A 23014-nucleotide genomic window follows, 5' to 3' on the forward strand; every position below is an offset into this window, starting at 1 on the left:
CAACGCAGAATTGGCTGAAATTGAGATCGGACGCCATGTCGCATTTGGAGAGCCCCTGATGTGCCTAAACAGTGGAAACCCCCCAATTATAACTGAAACCCTAATGCAAACACACCCCTAACCCTAATCCCAACAGTAACCCTAACCACACCTCTAACCCAGACACACCCCTAACCCTAATCCCAACCCTATTCCCAACCGTAAATGTAATCTAAACCCTAACTGTAACTTTAGCCCCAACCCAAACTGTAGCCCTAATCCTAACCCTAGCCCTAACCCTAGCCCTAACCCTAGCCCTAACCCTAGCCCTAACCCTAGCCCTAACCCTAGCCCTAACCCTAGCCCTAGCCCTAACCCTAGCCCTAACCCTAACCCTAGCCCTAACCCTAGCCCTAACCCTAACCCTAGCCCTAGCCCTAGCCCTAACCCTAACCCTAGCCCTAACCCTAGCCCTAACCCTAGCCCTAGCCCTAACCCTAGCCCTAACTCTAACCCTAGCCCTAATGGGAAAATGGAAATAAATACATTTTTTTAATTTTTCCCTAACTAAGGGGGTGATGAAGGGGGGTTTGATTTACTTTTATAGCGGGTTTTTTAGCGGATTTTTATGATTGGCAGCCGTCACACACTGAAAGACGCTTTTCATTGCAAAAAATATTTTTTGCGTTACCACATTTTGAGAGCTATAATTTTTCTATATTTTGGTCCACAGAGTCATGTGAGGTCTTGTTTTTTGCGGGACGAGTTGACGTTTTTATTGGTAACATTTTCGGGCACGTGACATTTTTTGATCGCTTTTTATTCCGATTTTTGTGAGGCAGAATGACCAAAAACCAGCTATTCATGAATTTCTTTTGGGGGAGGCGTTTATACCGTTCCGCGTTTGGTAAAATTGATAAAGCAGTTTTATTCATCAGGTCAGTACGATTACAGCGACACCTCATTTATATCATTTTTTTATGTTTTGGCGCTTTTATACGATAAAAACTATTTTACAGAAAAAATAATTATTTTGGCATCGCTTTATTCTCAGGACTATAACTTTTTTATTTTTTTGCTGATGATGCTGTATGGCAGCTCGTTTTTTGCGGGACAAGATGACGTTTTCAGCGGTACCATGGTTATTTATATCTGTCTTTTTGATCGCGTGTTATTCCACTTTTTGTTCGGCGGTATGATAATAAAGCGTTGTTTTTTGCCTCGTTTTTTTTTTTTTTTTTCTTACGGTGTTTACTGAAGGGGTTAACTAGTGGGACAGTTTTATAGGTTGGGCCGTTACGGATGCGGCGATACTAAATATTTGTACTTTTATTGTTTTTTTTTATTATTTAGATAAAGAAATGTATTTATGGGAATAATATTTTTTTTTTTTCATTATTTTGGAATATTTTTTTTTATTTTCTTTTACACATTTGAAAATTTTTTTTTTTACTTTTTTACTTTGTCCCAGGGGGGACATCACAGATCAGTGATTTGACAGTGTGCACAGCATTCTGTCAGATCACTGATCTGACATGCAGCGCTGCAGCCTTCACAGTGTCTGCTCTGAGCAGGCTCTGTGAAGCCACCTCCCTCCCTGCAGGACCCGGATCCGTGGCCATCTTGGATCCGGGGCTCGAGCAGGGAGGGAGGGAGGTAAGACCCTCGCAGCAACGCGATCACATCGCGTTGCTGCGGGGGGCTCAGGGAAGCCCGCAGGGAGCCCCCTCCCTGCGCGGTGCTTCCCTGCACCGCCGGCACATCGCGATCATCTTTGATCGCGGTGTGCCAGGGGTTAATGTGCCGGGGGCGGTCCGTGACCGCTCCTGGCACATAGTGCCGGATGTCAGCTGCGATAAGCAGCTGACACCCGGCCGCGATCGGCCGCGCTCCCCCCGTGAGCGCCGCCGATCGCGCTGGACGTACTATCCCGTCCGTGGTCATGGGGGCCCACCCCACATGGACGGGATAGTACGTCCGATGTCAGAAAGGGGTTAATAAAGACACAGTTACACACCTTTTCCTGAGGAGACCAATAAATCCCTGTAAAAAAATATTGATAAGGCAGATGGTATGAAGATAGGTTTTCCCTCACTCAGAGGAGCAGTCTGCTTGTTAATGAAGCGTCTATGGAGATGAGAAGCGGCCGGAACTCTTTACAAGCGCTGTCACTGGTATCAATGCACCCGCTTCCCACCTGAGGTAACTTTCAAAAACAGCATTGTGCCCTTATTTAATTTGTCTATTATAATGCGAAATGCGTCGGGCCAAGCCTGTGACCTCCGCAAATGAAAAAACTGCACTTGCCTCCAAATTGTTATGTCAATATGTAGATAGAGAGACACAAAAATCAGGACTATTTTTCCTCAAATGTTATAACCCCGTTCTTGTGGTCCTGTTAATAGCCAGGTTTTAGTGCTTAAATATTCTTTGTGACCCGTTGTAAATACTACATAATAGTAGAGAAAATGACTGAGGGGCCAGTATATAAGTTTTTGTTCAGATAAATAAGTGGTGAATATCCTGTCGCCAGCCTTTGTAAAGCCACGGTTTACCTCAGCTGAGGCAAATGAATTAAATTTCTTGAATTAAAGTCTTATACTTGCGTCCAATATGACCAGCCGTGTTCAGGAGTGGGTCAAAACACTGGTTATTAATAAAATATCATCCTCTTGTATATTTAGGAGTCGCTTGTGGATGTCTTATTCAGGAGCTCCGAACACTTGCCTCCTACATTGGCAGAGCTCAAGCCACCCAAGACACCCCCATTACTAACCCCATAGTCACAATGTATAAAAACACACACACCAAGAATAAAATACTTTAATTGAAAAAATGACACAGACTCCTTTAATATTCTCAATTAAACCATACTTTCTGCCTTGCCAAATTCCACCAAATCCTTCAGTCTCCAGTGATAAAAATAAAATAAAAAAGCAACAATATACCATGCATGTCCATTGTTCTGTCCCATGCTGTAACCCATGTCTGGGGGCTAAATAGTTTTCAACCTGGACGGTGCCAAGATGCGAACGTCCCAGCTGAAAACCACTGGTGAATGAGCTACTGCGGGAGCAGCATCATTGCCCAGCGGAGACATCGAGGTTCCCAGCCTCTTCCCTGGCGACCGTCCGTGTGGTACTGATACGGCACACTGGAGGCACATGGTTGCCACACATGTGTTGCAAGTATTATAGATGCAACACATCGACACACGGACACGGATATCTCCGGTACCGTTTTTTTGGGGCACTGGAATTAAACGGACGTGTGAAACAGACCTTACATTGCAAAGGATAAGAGAAGCTTTGTCATTTTTTATCAATGTATGAAAAACACTGAGGACACACTGAGCAAACACTGAGGACAGTCTGATCCAATACACTGGTGACACTCCTACTGGTATATCATATGTGTTTAAACATGAATGTGGCCTAACAGAGAATTCTGCAATGTCAGTGTAAGGCTTTGTTCACATTTTGGGCTTTTACAAATACCAGAGACCAGAGCATAGGGTTTGTATGGTTCACAGATGTGGAATGGTAGATACTAAACATACACATGCACGTGCACATACACCATGCACCTTATATTTGGTGCAATCTTTAGGGTATGTGCACACGTCAGGATTATTTCCTGACGAAATCCTGAGAATTCTGCCAGAAATCCGCGTCCTTTTTTCGCGTGGATTTCTCACAGAATTTGCGCGTCTTTTGCGCGGATTTTGCGCGGATTTTTTGCGGATTTTCTTTTTTTTCCGGAATGTCCTTTTTGATAGGAAGTCCGCAAAAAATCCGCAAAAAGATAGAGCATGTCAGTTTTTTTTTGCGGAATGCGTTTTTTTTTGCGGAAAAAATGCGGAATGCATTCTAAAAGATAGGATGCATAATGTTAGCGTTTTTTTTACCTGATTTATAGCGTTTTTATAGCGAAATTCCGCAAAAAAAAAACCGCTAAAAATCCTGACGTGTGCACATACCCTCTTAGAAGCATATCTACGCAATTAAAGGGAATCTGTCAACCGCATTGAAAGACCTACTGCTAGAAGGAAATTAAATGTATGGTTTCCAGTCTTACGGATGTGCCAGAGCAACTTCAGTCACTACTCAGAGCCTAGTGGGGGCACAGTTACAGCTGGTGCTTACTATGTGCTGAGCAGCGACCGCACGTCAGCACCATAGCTATGACTGAAAACCTGAGGCTGCCACAAGGAATAAAGGACATTTCCTCCCTGGTTCTTGGCTTTCGGCGCAGGTGCCAGGCAGCTTGAGAATGATAATGATCTTCAGATTAACCCCATATCTGCAGGTTAATAGTGATTTTTTTTTTACAAAAGTTCCCTTTACATGCCGCAGTTTCTCAAAAAATATAATGCTGAAAGCATAGTAACAATTCTAATAGCAGATTTACAATGGTGTGGTTATTTGCAGCGATGGTACAAAAATATCCTTAATAAGTGCAGGAGCTCACCAGTGATATACGTGAAGGCTGCATGATTATTGCATTTCGTATTTTTTTGGTGCATTCAGGCGTCCATGCAAATTGGTCCAAGATTGGACAGCTATACATTGACTGGCCATGGATCTCCCATCTTGAGAGTGACTGCTTCATACATTTCAGTGAACCTGTTACGCTCCGATCAGGAGACCCTTGGCCAGTCCATGCATTGCCATCTGATCTTGGACCGATTTGTACAGACGTCTGAATGTGCCCTTTTACAGATTGTGTTTTTGATGCTATACGTAATGGTGAAGACTCTTACTTACCCTTTACATATACAGCTCTGGCAAAAATTAAGAGGCCACTGCAAAATGTTCAGTTTGTCTGATTTTTCTCTTTATCGGTAGCTGATAAGTTAAAGCCAGGTATCATTATACCACGGACCTAAAACCCCATTCTGCCTCCATACAGCAGGATTACAACCGACATTTGCAGACTGGCGAGTGATAACACTGCTTCTTTGCATTGTAATTTATTCTATGCTGTATATAAATATATCACTTAAAGCTAAATATTAAATGAGTCTTACTACATGTTGTGAGGTGGATCTCATATTTACACGTTTTGACACCAAAATGTATGCTAGTGAAGGTACTGCTCATATTTGCGTCATTTGCTCCATCACAGATTATGTCATCTTTATGTGAATAAAAGTGCTATATGAGGAAACTGACGGTCACCTCGGCAGAGTGTGACAGACAACCATAGAGGTGAATATGTCCGTTAGTGTCCATCATGTGATGAATGTACCGCTGTATTGTGCTTTCCGATTATGTCCTCCCTCCTCTTCCCCAACCAACATTATTTTTGTAAATTAACATAGGCTTCCGGCAGCTTTTTGGTGTGATATCATTGCTTTTAGTTTATAATATTTTTTTTTATCATGGATAAATCTAGAGTAGCTTGAAGCAATATATTTTTAAGTGACATGCCCAATTTATTGTATGGGTTGTTATGTTTATGGGAATACCAATTTCGTGTATGTACCTCTGTGGTTATATGTAAATAAAACATTTAGGGTATGTTCACACGTTCCTGATTTCCATCCTTTTTTTTTCAGGACTGAAACCGCAGCTCTTTGCAGAAAACGCAGGTCCTTTTTTTGGTGCTTTTTTGATGCGTTTTTTGATGCGTTTTTTGATGCTTTTTTTATGCAGTTTTCTATGCAGTCTGTGTGTTTTCTAGGAAGTTTTTTAGGGTTAAAATGGCTGAAAATACCCTACCCCTACCCCTACCCCTACCCCTAACCCTACCCCTAACCCTACCCCTAACCCTACTCCTAACCCTAACCCTACCCCTAACCCTACCACTAACCCTACCCCTAACCCTAACCCTACCCCTAACCCTACCCCTAACCCTACCCCTAACCCTAACCCTATTCTAACCTTAGTGGAAAAAAAAAATTCTTAATTTTTTTATTGTCCCTACCTATGGGGGTGACAAAGGGGGGGGGGGTGTCATTTACTATTTTTTTTATTTTGATCACTGAGATAGGTTATATCTCAGTGATCAAAATGCACTTTGGAACGAATCTGCCTGCCGGCAGATTCGGCGGGCGCACTGCGCATGCGCCTGCCATTTTGCAAGATGGCGGCGCCCAGGGAGAAGACGGCCGGACGGACACCGGGAGGCCGGGTAAGTAGATGGGGGGGAGATTAGGGCACGGGGGGGCATCGGAGCACGGGGGGGGCATCGGAGCATGGGGGGGCATCGGAGCATGGGGGGGTGGGATCGGGGCAGCCACACTCCGCCCACGCACTTCCTCCCGCTTCCCCGCACTTCCTGCTGCAGCGGTTCGACACCACAAACCGCAATAAAACCCGCAGATATATTTTTGATCTGCGGGTTTTACTGCGGGTTTGACCTCACAATGGAGGTCTATGGGTGCAGAACCGCTGCGGCTCCGAAAAAAGAAGTGACATGGTACTTCTTTTTTACCGTGGCTATTCAGCGCGGCTTTTTTTCCCGATTCCCGCATCATGTGCACAGTGGTTCCTGCTTTCCATAGGGTACATTGTACTGTACCCTGCATGGAAAACAGCTGCGGAACCGCAGCGGCAAAAACGCTGCGGTTCCGCAGAAAAAAACGCACTGTGTGAACATGGCCTTAAAACGTGCATTTTTTAAAGTCTTTATTTATTTTTTTTTATTGTTCTCAAATGTGTATTTGTTTGATTTATTTATTGAAGGGGTTGTCCACTACTAGGACAACCCTGTCTTAAACTAAATGTTCAGCCTCGATAAAATAAAAAAAGCCTATACTCACCTCCCATGGTGTCACCCACTCACCCTCCACAGGGCTGTGATGCGGTTTTGTGCCAATCAGCGCTGGTGTCATTGGACAAACTGAACAAGAGGGAAGCCAGAGATCAGCTAAAGCCTGGACTTCCTCTTCGTATTCAGTTTGTCTGAAGGCGGAGACAGTGACACCAGCACTGATTAGGCGCTGGGCATCACGTGTCATTCCACTGCATCACAGCAGGATCCATTGGTTCTTCAGGGGGTTGTCACAGCAGCAGTGACCTGGTCCGTGGCCCTTGGCATCCAATAAAATGAATGAAATGAAGGGTAAATAGAGTTTATAGGGTGTGTTCGTGATGCCACCCTTGGTGCTCGGCAATAAAGAAAATTGCAGACGCTGCGGTTCAGGTCCACTGGGGCAGTTGGTGATGCAGCAGAGATGTTACAGCTCTCCTCGGGTAGAGCTAGGCCCCAGGGCAGTTAAAGAACTAATGTCAATGATGGTGAATGTTCTGATGCAGGGTAGGTGACGCAGTAATAATTCAGAAGACACAGCAGGGTGCAATTTCTGTTGTGAATTCTGTGGCTGAATTCACTCCTGTGGTCACAAGTGGTACTGCAGCTTCTGAGCTTCCTCTCTCAGGTGTTCTGGTGAGCTCGTTGGCTGCTTTGTTATTTAACTCCACCTGATTCTGTCTTCCTTGCTCCTTGTCAATGTTCCAGTGTTGGATCTGAGCTTCTGGATCTTTCCTGTGGCCTGCTGCTCTGCTTAGATAAGTGCTTTTTGCTTTTGTTGCTACTTTTTCTGTCCAGCTTGTCATTTCGTTTTGCTGGAAGCTCTGAGACGCAAAGGGTGTACCGCCGTGCCGTTAGTTCGGCACGGTGGGTCTTTTTGCCCCCTTTGCGTGTTTTTTTGCTTTAGGGTTTTTTGTAGACTGCAAAGTTCTCTTTGCTATCCTCGCTCTATCTAGAATATCGGGCCTCACTTTGCTGAATCTATTTCATCCCTACGTTTGTCTTTTCATCTTGCTAACAGTCATTATATGTGGGGGGCTGCCTTTTCCTTTGGGGTATTTCTCTGAGGCAAGTCAGGCTTGTTTTTCTATCTTCAGGCTAGTCAGCTCCTCAGGCTGTGCCGAGTTGCATAGGTAGTGTCAGGCGCAATCCACAGCTGCCTTTAGTTGTGTTTAGGTTAGGTTCAGGTATTGCGGTCTACAGAGATTCCACTTCTCAGAGCTCGTTCTATTGTTTTTGGGTTATTGTCAGATCACTGTATGTGCTCTGATTGCTGGCACACTGTGTCACTGGATTGCCTACAGAACAGTACAAGGAGCCAACCTAATGATTCTCAATAGAGGGAAAAAAGAAGTTCTGACATCATTTTTTTTTTCTCAGCTCTGTGTTCAGTCTTTTTTTTCCCCTAGACATTTGGGTGTTTCAGGACACAGGTGTGGACATGGATATTCAGGGTCTGTGCTCTTCAATGGATAATCTCGTTACACATGTACAAAGGATTCAAGACACTATTGATCAGAAATCTATGTTAGAACCAAGAATTCCTATTCTTGATTTGTTTTTTGGTGATAGAACTAAGTTTCTTAATTTCAAAAATAATTGTAAGCTATTTCTGGCCTTGAAACCTCATTCTTCTGGTTATCCTATTCAATAGGTTTTGATTATTATTTCTTTTTTGCGCGGCGACCCTCAGGACTGGGCATTTTCTCTTGCACCAGGAGACCCTGCGTTGAGTAATGTCAATGCGTTTTTCCTGGCGCTCGGATTACTTTACGATGAGCCTAATTCAGTGGATCAGGCTGAGAAAAATTTGCTGGCTTTGTGCCAGGGTCAGGATGATATAGAAGTATATTGTCAGAAATTTAGGAAGTGGTCAGTACTCACTCTGTGGAATGAATCTGCGCTGGCAGCTTTGTTCAGAAAGGGTCTCTCTGAGGCTCTTAAGGATGTCATGGTGGGTTTTCCTATGCCTGCTGGTTTGAATGAGTCTATGTCTTTGGCCATTCAGATCGGTCGACGCTTGCGCGAGCGTAAATCTGTGCACCATTTGGCGGTATTGTCTAAGATTAAACCTGAGCCTATGCAGTGCGATAGGACTATGACCAGAGTTGAACGGCAAGAACACAGACGTCTGAATGGTCTGTGTTTCTACTGTGGTGATTCCACTCATGCTATTTCTGATTGTCCTAAGCGCACTAAGCGGTTCGATAGGTCTGCCGTCATTGGTACTGTACAATCCAAATTCCTTCTGTCCATTACCTTGATATGCTCTTTGTCATCGTATTCTGTCATGGCGTTTGTGGATTCAGGCGCTGCCCTGAATCTGATGGATTTGGATTATGCTAAACGTTGTGGGTTTTTCTTGGAGCCATTGCGGTGTCCTATTCCGTTGAGAGGAATTGATGCTACACCTTTGGCCAAGAATAAACCTCAGTACTGGACCCAGCTGACCATGTGCATGGCTCCTGCACATCAGGAAGTTATTCGCTTTCTGGTGCTACATAATCTGCATGATGTGGTCGTGTTGGGGTTGCCATGGCTGCAAACCCATAATCCAGTATTGGATTGGAACTCTATGTCGGTATCCAGCTTGGGTTGTCAGGGGGTACATGGTGATGTTCCATTTTTGTCTATTTCGTCATCCACTCCTTCTGAGGTCCCAGAGTTCTTGTCTGATTATCAGGATGTATTTGAAGAGCACAAGTCCGATGCCCTACCTCCGCATAGGGATTGTGATTGTGCTATCAATTTGATTCCTGGTAGTAAATTCCCTAAAGGTCGATTATTTAATTTATCCGTGCCTGAACACGCCGCTATGCGCAGTTATGTGAAGGAATCCCTGGAGAAGGGACATATTCGCCCATCGTCATCACCACTGGGAGCAGGGTTCTTTTTTGTAGCCAAGAAGGATGGTTCGCTGAGACCGTGTATTGATTACCGCCTTCTTAATAAGATCACTGTGAAATTTCAGTATCCCTTGCCATTGTTATCTGACTTGTTTGCTCGGATTAAGGGGGCTAGTTGGTTCACTAAGATAGATCTTCGTGGTGCGTATAATCTGGTGAGAATCAGGCAAGGAGATGAATGGAAAACTGCATTTAATACGCCCGAGGGTCATTTTGAGTATCTAGTGATGCCGTTCGGACTTGCCAATGCTCCATCTGTGTTTCAGTCTTTTATGCATGACATCTTCCGTGAGTATCTGGATAAATTCCTGATTGTTTACTTGGATGACATTTTGATCTTCTTAAATGATTGGGACTCTCATGTGAAGCAGGTCAGAATGGTTTTCCAGGTCCTGCGTGCTAATTCTTTGTTTGTGAAGGGATCAAAGTGTCTCTTCGGTGTGCAGAAAGTTTCATTTTTGGGGTTCATCTTTACCCCTTCTACTATCGAGATGGATCCGGTTAAGGTCCAAGCCATCCAGGATTGGACTCAGCCGACATCTCTGAAAAGTCTGCAAAAATTCCTGGGCTTTGCTAATTTTTATCGTCGCTTCATCTGTAATTTTTCTAGCATTGCCAAACCATTGACCGATTTGACCAAGAAGGGTGCTGATTTGGTTAATTGGTCTTCTGCTGCTGTGGAAGCTTTTCAGGAGTTGAAGCATCGTTTTTGTTCTGCCCCTGTGTTGTGTCAACCAGATGTTTCTCTTCCGTTCCAGGTCGAGGTTGATGCTTCTGAGATTGCAGCAGGGGCGGTTTTGTCACAGAGAGGTTCTGGTTGTTCAGTGCTGAAACCATGTGCTTTCTTTTCCAGGAAGTTTTCGGCTGCTGAGCGTAATTATGATGTGGGCAACCGAGAGTTGCTGGCCATGAAGTGGGCATTCGAGGAATGGCGTAATTGGCTTGAAGGAGCTAAGCATCGCGTGGTGGTATTGACTGATCATAAGAACCTTACTTATCTCGAGTCTGCCAAGCGCTTGAATCCTAGACAGGCCCGTTGGTCGTTATTTTTTGCCCGCTTCGATTTTGTGATTTCGTACCTTCCGGGCTCTAAAAATGTGAACGCGGATGCTCTGTCTAGGAGTTTTGTGCCTGACTCTCCAGGTTCATCTGAGCCGACGAGTATCCTCAAGGAAGGAGTCATTGTGTCTGCCATCTCCCCTGATTTGCGGCGAGTGTTGCAAAAATTTCAGGCGAATAAACCTGATCGTTGTCCGGCGGAGAAACTGTTCGTCCCTGATAGGTGGACTAGTAAAGTTATCTCTGAACTTCATTGTTCGGTGTTGGCTGGTCATCCTGGAATCTTTGGTACCAGAGAGTTAGTGGCTAGATCCTTCTGGTGGCCATCTCTGTCACGGGATGTACGTACTTTTGTGCAGTTCTGTGGGATTTGTGCTAGGGCTAAGCCCTGCTGTTCACGTGCCAATGGGTTGCTTTTGCCCTTGCCGGTCCCGAAGAGGCCTTGGACACATATTTCGATGGATTTCATTTCTGACCTTCCCGTTTCTCAAAAGATGTCAGTCATTTGGGTGGTCTGTGATCGCTTTTCTAAAATGGTCCATCTGGTGCCCTTGGTTAAATTGCCTTCCTCCTCTGATTTGGTGCCTCTGTTCTTCCAGCATGTGGTTCGTTTGCATGGCATTCCTGAGAATATTGTTTCTGACAGAGGTTCCCAGTTTGTTTCAAGGTTTTGGCGAGCCTTTTGTGGTAGGATGGGCATTGACCTATCTTTTTCCTCGGCTTTCCATCCTCAGACTAATGGCCAGACCGAACGAACCAATCAGACCTTGGAAACATATCTGAGATGTTTTGTTTCTGCAGACCAGGATGATTGGGTGTCCTTTTTGCCGTTGGCTGAGTTCGCCCTTAATAATCGGGCCAGCTCGGCTACCTTGGTCTCTCCATTTTTCTGCAATTCTGGGTTCCATCCTCGTTTCTCTTCAGGACAGGTTGAGTCTTCGGACTGTCCTGGTGTGGATTCTGTGGTGGACAGGTTGCAGCAGATCTGGACTCAGGTAGTGGACAATTTGACCTTGTCCCAGGAGAAGGCTCAACTTTTCGCTAATCGCAGACGCCGTGTGGGTCCCCGACTTCGTGTTGGGGATCTGGTTTGGTTATCTTCTCGTCATATTCCTATGAAGGTTTCCTCTCCTAAATTTAAACCTCGTTTTATTGGTCCGTATAGGATTTCTGAGATTCTCAATCCTGTGTCTTTTCGTCTGACCCTCCCAGACTCCTTTTCCATACATAATGTATTCCATAGGTCATTGTTGCGGAGATACGTGGCACCTATGGTTCCATCTGTTGAGCCTCCTGCCCCGGTTTTGGTGGAGGGGGAAATGGAGTATATTGTGGAGAAAATTTTGGATTCTCGTGTTTCTAGACGGAAACTCCAGTATCTGGTTAAATGGAAGGGTTATGCTCAGGAAGATAATTCCTGGGTTTTTGCCTCTGATGTCCATGCTCCAGATCTTGTTCGTGCCTTTCATGTGGCTCATCCTGGTCGGCCTGGGGGCTCTGGTGAGGGTTCGGTGACCCCTCCTCAAGGGGGGGGGGGGGTACTGTTGTGAATTCTGTGGCTGAATTCACTCCTGTGGTCACAAGTGGTACTGCAGCTTCTGAGCTTCCTCTCTCAGGTGTTCTGGTGAGCTCGTTGGCTGCTTTGTTATTTAACTCCACCTGATTCTGTCTTCCTTGCTCCTTGTCAATGTTCCAGTGTTGGATCTGAGCTTCTGGATCTTTCCTGTGGCCTGCTGCTCTGCTTAGATAAGTGCTTTTTGCTTTTGTTGCTACTTTTTCTGTCCAGCTTGTCATTTCGTTTTGCTGGAAGCTCTGAGACGCAAAGGGTGTACCGCCGTGCCGTTAGTTCGGCACGGTGGGTCTTTTTGCCCCCTTTGCGTGTTTTTTTGCTTTAGGGTTTTTTGTAGACTGCAAAGTTCTCTTTGCTATCCTCGCTCTATCTAGAATATCGGGCCTCACTTTGCTGAATCTATTTCATCCCTACGTTTGTCTTTTCATCTTGCTAACAGTCATTATATGTGGGGGGCTGCCTTTTCCTTTGGGGTATTTCTCTGAGGCAAGTCAGGCTTGTTTTTCTATCTTCAGGCTAGTCAGCTCCTCAGGCTGTGCCGAGTTGCATAGGTAGTGTCAGGCGCAATCCACAGCTGCCTTTAGTTGTGTTTAGGTTAGGTTCAGGTATTGCGGTCTACAGAGATTCCACTTCTCAGAGCTCGTTCTATTGTTTTTGGGTTATTGTCAGATCACTGTATGTGCTCTGATTGCTGGCACACTGTGTTACTGGATTGCCTACATAACAAATTTCCACTTTTTACTCACAGTTCTTATATGCAATCCCCAGTTGGGTGCTGTGTCCTCCGGGTCTGTGGTCCAGCCAGCTCTCAGGTAGTTTGGAGTACACTTTGCGAAGACCCCCTTCTTATGTTCCTTTCCTAGCTGTCTCACTACGCTGGCTCCCGTCTCTCCTGCTCTGCACCTTCACACACACAGTGTCAAAAGCCAGCAGCACCTTGTCGGGCGACGTCCTCCTGGTTCCCTTGATACTATGTGGCCGCCTTTTTGGCAAATGTGTGTGGCTGTGGCACATACAGTTACCCCAGCCTCTGGCTTGCTAGCTGAGCCTTATAGTTTTCCACTAGTCTGGAGGCCGGTTCCCCCACTGTGACTTGGTCCCTCCACCCAACTACAGTTGGCGTGGATTTGGGCCCCATGGGTGGATTCCTCACTACCCATGCCCCTAGAGCACATTCTCTTCTTCCTGTCAGGAGCTTCTCTCTATCTTCCTTGTTCTCTCTCTCCGTCCTCTGGTGCTGGGACGAGCTCCTCTCTGCTCAGGTCCCCAGCTCCAACTGACTAACTCCCTAAATGACTCCTCCCTCTTGTTTCTATGACAACTCCACTCTCTCCACCCACAGCCTCTACCTAGTTCCCTCCAGACCTATAGAGGCCTAGTGTTGGATGCCAGTGTGTGGGTACTGGGTAGTGTCCCCTCCTTGCCCGAGAGCGGAGTACCACACCTCTGGCTGAGGTGCAGTACCTCTGTGGTGACTGGACCCTCAGGGGCACCACATGTACAATGGGAAAAGAAAGGCTAAGTGGTGAAGCTATGCAGTCCATAGAAAATTACCGTGCTAGAATGATTAACTTAAATAAAATTATTGATGAATTTTCAGAAAAGAAGGCCAGAAGAATGAGTTTTAAGTCAATTGTTCACACCTCCACAGGGTTTTGCTGTTTGAAATACATTTTTCAGTGAACATTTCTAAATTCAAGCATGTAAATGGCTGACTAAAGCCTAGGTGTCTTGATTTGAATTAGTAAAATGTTTTTTAGTATTTTGGCAATAAAGGGTAAAATTGTTTACTAATTATTATTAAATGGGTTGTCCAAAACCATTCTATTTTTTACTATAGGCCTCACATCTAGCAAGCAGGTATTACTAACTAACTGCCTGTTTTCCCCTTGCAGATCTCTGCCAGATCAGGGTAGTCACAGATCACTACTGTTGCTTCTGTTGACGCCACATCAACAGAACAGCAGCTTCTCTTCTGCTCTGTTGAAGGGCTGTGACTTCCAGCCACTGGCGTATCTAGGGGGGGCAGCCGGGGCATGTGCCCCGGGCGCAGCCGACAGGGGGGCGCCAGCGGGCCGCCTGATGATGCGGCGGTCCAAGGAGGCTCGGGTGGGACTGCACTTGTCCTCCACTGCAGAGAGCCGCACACCACAGCTATTGCTGCTGCAGCTCTATGCGCACAGGACCTGTGATGAGGTCACAGGAGGGGAGGAGTCAGGAGTCACATGAGGAAGAGCCTCCGTATAGTGCAGGACTCTGCTGGTTCTCATGGTGCTCAGTGCTGGACGAGGGTAAGGGTAAGGGTCAGGAGTAGTTTGTGTGGATGTAGCAGAGCCATGTGTGTACGAGGTGTACAGAGCGGAAGCCATGTGTGCAAGGTGTATGGAGCAGAGCCGTGTGTGTACGGAGCGGAGCCGTGTGTGTACGAGGTGTACAGAGCGGAACTGGGTGTGTGCAAGGTGTATGGAGCGGAGCCGTGTGTGTACGAGGTGTACAGAGCAGAGCCGTGTGTGTACGGAGTGGAACTGGGTGTGTGCAAGGTGTATGGAGCAGAGCCGTGTGTGTATGAGGTGTACAGAGCGGAGCCGTGTGTGTACGAGGTGTACAGAGCGGAGCCGTGTGTGTACAGAGTGGAACTGGGTGTGTGCAAGGTGTATGGAGCGGAGCCGTGTGTGTACGAGGTGTACAGAGCAGAGCCGTGTGTGTACGGAGTGGAACTGGGTGTGTGCAAGGTGTATGGAGCAGAGCCGTGTGTGTACGAGGTGTACAGAGCGGAACTGGGTGTGTGCAAGGTATATGGAGCGGAGCTGTGTGTGTACGAGGTGTACGGAGCAGAACTAGGTGTGTGCAAGGTGTATGGAGCAGAGCCGTGTGTGTACGGAGCGGAGCCATGTGTGTATGATGTGTACGGAGTGGAACTGGGTGTGTGCAAGGTATATGGAGCGGAGCTGTGTGTGTACGAGGTGTACAGAGCGGAACTGCATGTGTGCAAGGTGTATGGAGCGAAGCCGTGTGTGTATGAGGTGTACAGAGCAGAGCCGTGTGTGTACGAGGAGTACAGAGCGGAGTCATGTGTGTACACGGTGTACAGAGCGGAGCCGTGTGTGTGCGAGGTGTACAGAGCGGAACCGTGTGTGTACGAGGTGTACAGAGCGGAGCCGTGTGTGTACGAGGTGTACAGAGCGGAGCCGTGTGTGTACGGAGTGGAACTGGGTGTGTGAAAGGTGTATGGAGCAGAGCCGTGTGTGTACGAGGTGTACAGAGCAGAACTGGCTGTGTGCAAGGTATATAGAGCGGAGCTGTGTGTGTATGAGGTGTACATAGTGGAGCCGTGTGTGTACGGAGTGGAACTGAGTGTGTGCAAGGTGTATGGAGCTGAGCGTGTGTGTACGAGGTGTACAGAGCGGAGCCGTGTGTACGGAGTGGAACTGGGTGTGTGCAAGGTGTATGGAGCAGAGCTGTGTGTGTGCAACGTGTACAGAGCGGAACTGGGTGTGTGCAAGGTATATGGAGCGGAGCTGTGTGTGTATGAGGTGTACGGAGCAGAACTAGGTGTGTGCAAGGTGTATGGAGCAGAGCCGTGTGTGTACGGAGCGGAGCCATGTGTGTACGATGTGTACGGAGTGGAACTGGGTGTGTGCAAGGTGTATGGAGCGAAGCCGTGTGTGTACGAGGTGTACAGAGCGGAGCCGTGTGTGTACAAGGAGTACAGAGCGGAGCCGTGTGTGCAAGGTGTACGGAGCTCAGCCGCGTGTGTGCAAGGTGTATGGAGTGGAGCCACGTGTGTACAAGCTGTACGGAGTGGAGCCGCATGTGTACAAGATGTATGGAGTGGAGCCACGTGTGTTCGAGGTGTACGGAGCGGAGCCGTGTCTGCAAGGTGTACGGAGCTCATCCGCATGTGTAGGAGTAACTAGGTGTGGCCATTATACTGTACACGATATGTGTGTGTTTGTGCGTGCATGCGTAGCGCTGCGGGTGAATGTGCAGAGACGTAAATGGTTTTGTGTGTGTGTGTACGGGGGGGAGAGGCAAGGGCAATGATGGGGCTGACGGGGAGAGGGCAATGATGGAGAGGGATGGAGGGGGAGGACTAAATGATGGATGCGGTGGAATGGGCAATGATGGAGGTGGAATGGGCAATGATGGTGGTGGGGGGAGAATGCAATGATGGTAGGGAGGAGGAAATCATCGAGGTGGTGGAAAGGGCAATAATGAGGGGGGGAGAAAAGATGGAGGTGGTAGAATGGACAAGGATGGTGGTGGTGGAAAGCACACTGATGATATTGGAGGGGGAGAAAATGATGGAGGTGGTGGAATGGGCAAGTATGGTGATGGCGGCGGAAAGGACAAAGATGGGGATGGTGGGGGAAAAGAAAATGATGGATATGGTGGAAAAGGCAAAGGAGGAAATGATGGAGGTGGTGGAATGGGAAATTATGGGGTGGTGGGGGAGAAAGCAATGATAGTGGTGGTGGAGAAGGAAGAGATGGAGGTTGTGAAGAGAGCAATGATGGGGTGGGGTAGAGGAAAATAATGGCCATATGTGAGGAAACAGTTCAGGAGAATGGGGGGCATGTATGAGGAAACAGTGCTGGGAAATTGGGGGCATGTATGAGGAAACAGTACAGAAGAATGGGGGGCATACAGTGGGGCAAAAAAGTATTTAGTCAGTCAGCAATAGTGCAAGTTCCACCACTTAAAAAGATGAGAGGCGTCTGTAATTTACATCATAGGTAGACCTCAACTATGGGAGACAAACTGAGAAAAAAAAATCCAGAAAATCACATTGTCTGTTTTTTTAACATTTTATTTGCATATTATGGTGGAAAATAAGTATTTGGTTAGAAACAAACAATCAAGATTTCTGGCTCTCACAGACCTGTAACTTCTTCTTTACGAGTCTCCTCTTTCCTCCACTCATTACCTGTAGTAATGGCACCTGTTAAAACTTGTTATCAGTATAAAAAGACACCTGTGCACACCCTCAAACAGTCTGACTCCAAACTCCACTATGGTGAAGACCAAAGAGCTGTCAAAGGACACCAGAAACAAAATTGTAGCCCTGCACCAGGCTGGGAAGACTGAATCTGCAATAGCCAACCAGCTTGGAGTGAAGAAATCAACAGTGGGAGCAATAATTAGAAAATGGAAGACATACAAGACCACTGATAATCTCCCTCGATCTGGGGCTCCACGCAAAATCCCACCCCGTGGGGTCAGAATGATCACAAGAACGGTGAGAAAAAATCCCAGAACCACGCGGGGGGACCTAGTGAATGAACTGCAGAGAGCTGGGACCAATGTAACAAGGCCTACCATAAGTAACACACTACGCCACCATGGACTCAGATCCTGCAGTGCCAGACGTGTCCCACTGCTTAAGCCAGTACATGTCCGGGCCCGTCTGAAGTTTGCTAGAGAGCATTTGGATGATCCAGAGGAGTTTTGGGAGAATGTCCTATGGTCTGATGAAACCAAACTGGAACTGTTTGGTAGAAACACAACTTGTCGTGTTTGGAGGAAAAAGAATACGGAGTTGCATCCATCAAACACCATACCTACTGTAAAGCATGGTGGTGGAAACATCATGCTTTGGGGCTGTGTCTCTGCAAAGGGGTCAGGACGACTGATCCAGGTACATGAAAGAATGAATTGGGCCATGTATCGTGAGATTTTGAGTGCAAACCTCCTTCTATCAGCAAGGGCATTGAAGATGAAACGTGGCTGGGTCTTTCAACATGACAATGATCCAAAGCACACCGCCAGGGCAACGAAGGAGTGGCTTCGTAAGAAGCATTTCAAGGTCCTGGAGTGGCCTAGCCAGTCTCCAGATCTCAACCCTATAGAAAACCTTTGGAGGGAGTTGAAAGTCCGTGTTGCCAAGCGAAAAGCCAAAAACATCACTGCTCTAGAGGAGATCTGCATGGAGGAATGGGCCAACATACCAACAACAGTGTGTGGCAACCTTGTGAAGACTTACAGAAAACGTTTGACCTCTGTCATTGCCAACAAAGGATATATTACAAAGTATTGAGATGAAATTTTGTTTCTGACCAAATACTTATTTTCCACCATAATATGCAAATAAATTGTTAAAAAAACAGACAATGTGATTTTCTGGATTTTTTTTTCTCAGTTTGTCTCCCATAGTTGAGGTCTACCTATGATGTAAATTACAGACGCCTCTCATCTTTTTAAGTGGTGGAACTTGCACTATTGCTGACTGACTAAATACTTTTTTGCCCCACTGTATCTGAGGAAACAGTATGGGGGATGGGTGCAGACAGCATGAGGAGCGAACGGGGGAATGTATGTGGACACAGTATGAGTAGTGATGTGAAAAACGTATGTGTACAGAGTATGGGGAGTGAGGGTGATGGGATGTGTGCAGACACAGTATTGGGAGTCAGGTGAGCAGGCAGTATAGAAAGCGAGGGGGTAAATATATGAGGAGACAGTTTGGTGAACAGGAGGGATGTGAGAGGAGACAGTATGAGGAGGGAGGGGAATAGTGTGAGGAGACAGTATGGGGGAGAAAAGTGAGTGGGCACAGAATAGAAACTGAGTAGTGGGGGCGTAGCATGGAAGGACAGTGTAAGGGCACAGCCAGGAGCGGACAGTATACCAAGAAGGGGGGTCTGATGATAGAGTACAGTTTATATACTGGGCCCTATAGAGGGGGACACAGTGTGAGAGGACAGTGTGAAGAGGGGGCCGGTATGGAAAGGAGAGGTCAGTGTGAAGAGCATGTACCATAAGAGGGACAGTGTGGGGGTCATATTTTGGGCAGACAATATAGTGAGGGGCAATTTTTTATTCAGGAGCATTATAATGACACTTGTATCTTTAAGGGCGTCATGTGAAGATTTTCTGCAAAAGAGCGGAGAAGATAGAGGTCTGCAGAGACGGCTGTGGATGAGAAAACTCATCATGGGGTCTGGACAAGATGAAGAAAAGGAGAACGACTCCAGAGGTGACATCATCTATAAGGTACCTGGATGTAAATGTTATTTGTGATGCTGACTAACTCTCATGTTTTTATTTATGTTAGGAGCATTAAAGGGGATGTCCAGGTTTGTGATGAGTCTGCAGTCATTCTTTGTGACTGCAGACTTCTGAGTTCTCACAGTGAGCACTGCACGCTGTCAGGATTCTCTCGTGCTGGTGATTTACATTAATGCGGTCACGTGCTGACTAGACATGTGTGACCTCAGTCAATGAAAATGAACTGAGCGAGGCCGGGCACGTCTAGTCGGAATGTGGTCAGAAGTATACAAATCGCATACACTGGCAAGGGAGAATCCTAAAAGTGTGCAGTTGTGAGAATTCAGAAGCTGCGATGTCAGGATTCAGCTCTGCAGGTTCCAGTACTCATCATTGGACACTTCACTCATATGCGACTTTCATACTTATGGTCCTGTGACATCGAGCTTCTCTTCTGCTTCTCTCAGTTTTTCACTGAATATTGAGAGCATTAGGGAGAGAGGCTCTTGGGTACATGACTAAGTGTGCAAATCACATATGTCCTGGGGGGTGGGGGGGGAGGGCGCCAAAATGAATTCTTGCCCCGGGTGCCAGAAGCCCTAGATACGCCTCTGCTTCCAGCGTTATGCTGATTGACAGCCATCTCCCCATTGCATAACTACGGGGAGCCAGCTGTTGATCAGCATGAGGTCAGTAGTCATGCCCCGTAAACAGGCAAGCCCAGAACATGAGGAAGAGCTCTATTGACATGAAGCAGCAGGAGCGGTGGCAGGAGCAGTCCCTGACCACTGTATGCCAGCACAGAATAGATGGGTAGTTAGCAACTACCTGCCTATCAGTTCATAGGATCATAGTAAAATAATAAAACGGTCCTGGACAACCCCTTTAAGTTTTGAAAAAAAAAATCAAATTCTCCTCACTACAGTATTATTTCCTCCAATTTATAAAGTAATAACAGTCTGTGCTGCTTGATAAGTCAGAGGCCACAGTAAGCAAATCCAGATATGCCAGATATGGCATCAATTACTTGTCTGCTTTGTGTTATACCGAATTGTTAAATATGGAACTTAAATGTATTATTTAGATTTGATTGTTGTGTTCTAAACTGGTAATAAATATTACAACCTACTGTATATATATGTTTACATAACTTTCTTGCGGTATGGGGGGGCCCGGGAAGGTTTCTTGCACAGGGGCCCTCTGCAGTCTGTGTCTCCCTCTGGAGATTTAGATAGTTTGCAACTAAACTTGCTTGGCCTTACTCAATACAAATGAATTGAGCTAAGCCACGGTCTTCTAGTCGGAAATTGCATGCAAATTGCACAGTTGACTCACGAAACCCCTACAGGACTTACTGTCACCAGAAAATTTCTCTGGTAGCGGGAGGCGAGATAGCGTCGGTACAGGAGCGGCAGAGGACAAACTGGCTGCAGCTACACTTGCAGCCTGAACAGCGATTGCAGTAACATCCACAGATGAGGTTGTGCGCTCAAGAGCCGCCAAGCTACCCTCCAGCTGCTGGATGTACCACTGTAAACGCTGATCGTCCGTCATTTACTAGCCAGACCCTGGTGCTAGTATTCTGTTAGGGCTGGTGGAACGCACTGAGTAAATAGACAGATGTTGTTTGGTGCGTTTGCAGCCCGGGGTCCACCGTGCAGGAATAAACCTGCTGCTGGCAAATGGCGGCCATATATGGCGGTAGAAGCGAACTCTGTTACTTCACAGAGTCGCCTAAAGAAAGCACTGTGTCCTGTTAACCTCAAAGGAGTACACAGCGACTGCCGAGCAGATAGCAGTTCATGGTTACGCATTCGTTCAATCTCCTCACCGGAGGAGCCAGAATTCTAGGGGCTTATTTCAGCCGGGGCCCAGAATCCATATACACAATCTCCTCACCGGAGGTGCCTGTATTCCAGGTCCCTGAACACATACAAACGTAACAACACTGGCACAAAGCACATAACTTAGATTTGATACTAGCGCATGGCCGTGCGGCCATGCAAACTTTTTATAGCTGCAGCAAGTACAGGACCTTCCTAGAAGGACCAATGAGAGACTGCCACAGAGCCTGTGGAACTTCAGGACCTTCCTGGAGAACCAATGGGTTTTGCTGCAGTATCTAAGCATGGGACCCTCGATCTCCAATGAGAGATCTTACTCTGGGCATGCTCAGAAGGGAAAAAGCAGGACTTAGTCCCAAAAACGTCTGTTCGCCGCTGCCCAGAACTGGCTTCAATGGCAGGAGCTGGAAAAGCAGCAGTAACCCTTTGCACAGAGTCAGACTGAGCGAGACACTGGGACTGACGTCTCCGCTGAGCAGGCTCCACTGCGGCAGGAGAAGAATAGGAGACCGCAGCGGAGATGGTCCGAGATTCCCCCTGTGCAGAGGCGGGAACTCGACTCCTAACAAAAGACTTGACAACTTTGACCCTATAAAAACAGTTTTGGACTTTGTTATATTTCTGAAAAAAATCAATTACAAATACAATTTCTTGCCCTAAGCCCAATCCATTAAACCTTACCCTGTCCATAAGTTGTTTTTCCTAGTTTGTATAAAATTATTGCGCAAGCCATGCCATCATAAATAAATTACCTTGATAGAGAGGATATTTAATCATCATTAGTATACACCAGCGGATTGTGGTAGATGTGGTCTCTGTCCCCACAGTCATAATAGATCTTATCAAACTGGTCAGGTTGTCATTATGAAAATACGACTGGGCATTTGCCTTTTCCTAAAATATCCAGAAATAAAAGTTTTAGATTTTTTTCAAACATTTCCATTGAAAATTTCTAATGTGTCTTTTAGTAATTACTTATTAAGACATATCATTGTAAAAAAGATTATCTTGGAACTTTAAATGGAAGAATTGAAAAACAAAAAAGAAAGTAGCCAACTATCTTTTCCAGGTTAGAGTGGGGAGGTTAAAGATGCAGATCCTAATTAAACATTGGAATTCCACCAGTTTCTTTTACATGAAATGTAAATCGAATGTGTCCTCATTGCCTCTACAAACGCTGCTTTCTAATACACTAAGGTATCCTGACCCAAAAAATAATTAACAGATGTAAAGAATTTCACTGCGATGAATTTGGCCCAGCTGGAAATGCAGCCTCTTTTACCTGCGGTAACCTCGATGAGGACACTGCTGCTCACTAATGCTGCGCTTTCTGCGCTTTCAGCATCTCATTCATCAGTGGTTCTCAGCTTGGACGGTCACATCTTGGCACCCTCCAGGTTGAAAACTATTTATCCCCCAGACATGGATTACGGCATGGGACAAACATCAGATAGGTGAGGATATTGTTTTGTTTTGTTTTTTATTACAGGTGACAAGGGATTCCATTGGAATGGATGTTAGATGAGTATAACTGTGTTGGTTATTTTTAAATAAAAAAGGGAAAAGTGTGGTTTGTATTTAGTTCAAATAAAATATATCATTCTGGCTGTGTCTTTATTTACCATGTAACTATTAGATTAGACTAATTCATGGGCTTGATGTCACCAGAAAATACAAAGGTGACATCAACCCCACAAATATGAACCCTTCTAGCCACCATTATAGGGCAAGTGGGAAGAGCAGGGCAAAGCACCAGAATTGGCCCAGCTAATAGATGTGCCTTTTTCTGGGGCATCTCCGGGCTGTTATTTTTAGGTGGGGAGTTCAATATCCATGGCCATTACCAGCTGAGAATACCAGCCCTGAGATATCTGCTTAAGCAAAGCTGGCTGTCAAACATGGGGGGGACCCTA

General features: G+C 46.2%; 1 protein-coding gene across 2 annotated transcripts in view; it reads right to left on the reverse strand.

The window, feature by feature from the left end:
* LOC138638768 (cytochrome P450 2K4-like) overlaps positions 1–23014 on the reverse strand; it is a 226642-nt gene that overhangs the window by 120939 nt on the left and 82689 nt on the right. For both annotated transcript variants that reach the window (XM_069728337.1, XM_069728338.1), the window contains one exon: positions 21854–21995. In XM_069728337.1, coding sequence (XP_069584438.1) covers positions 21854–21995 — 142 coding nt within the window. The remainder of the gene's footprint in view (positions 1–21853; positions 21996–23014) is intronic.

Source organism: Ranitomeya imitator, chromosome 5 (assembly GCF_032444005.1).
Source record: "Ranitomeya imitator isolate aRanImi1 chromosome 5, aRanImi1.pri, whole genome shotgun sequence".
NCBI classification, from domain to species: Eukaryota; Metazoa; Chordata; class Amphibia; order Anura; family Dendrobatidae; genus Ranitomeya; species Ranitomeya imitator.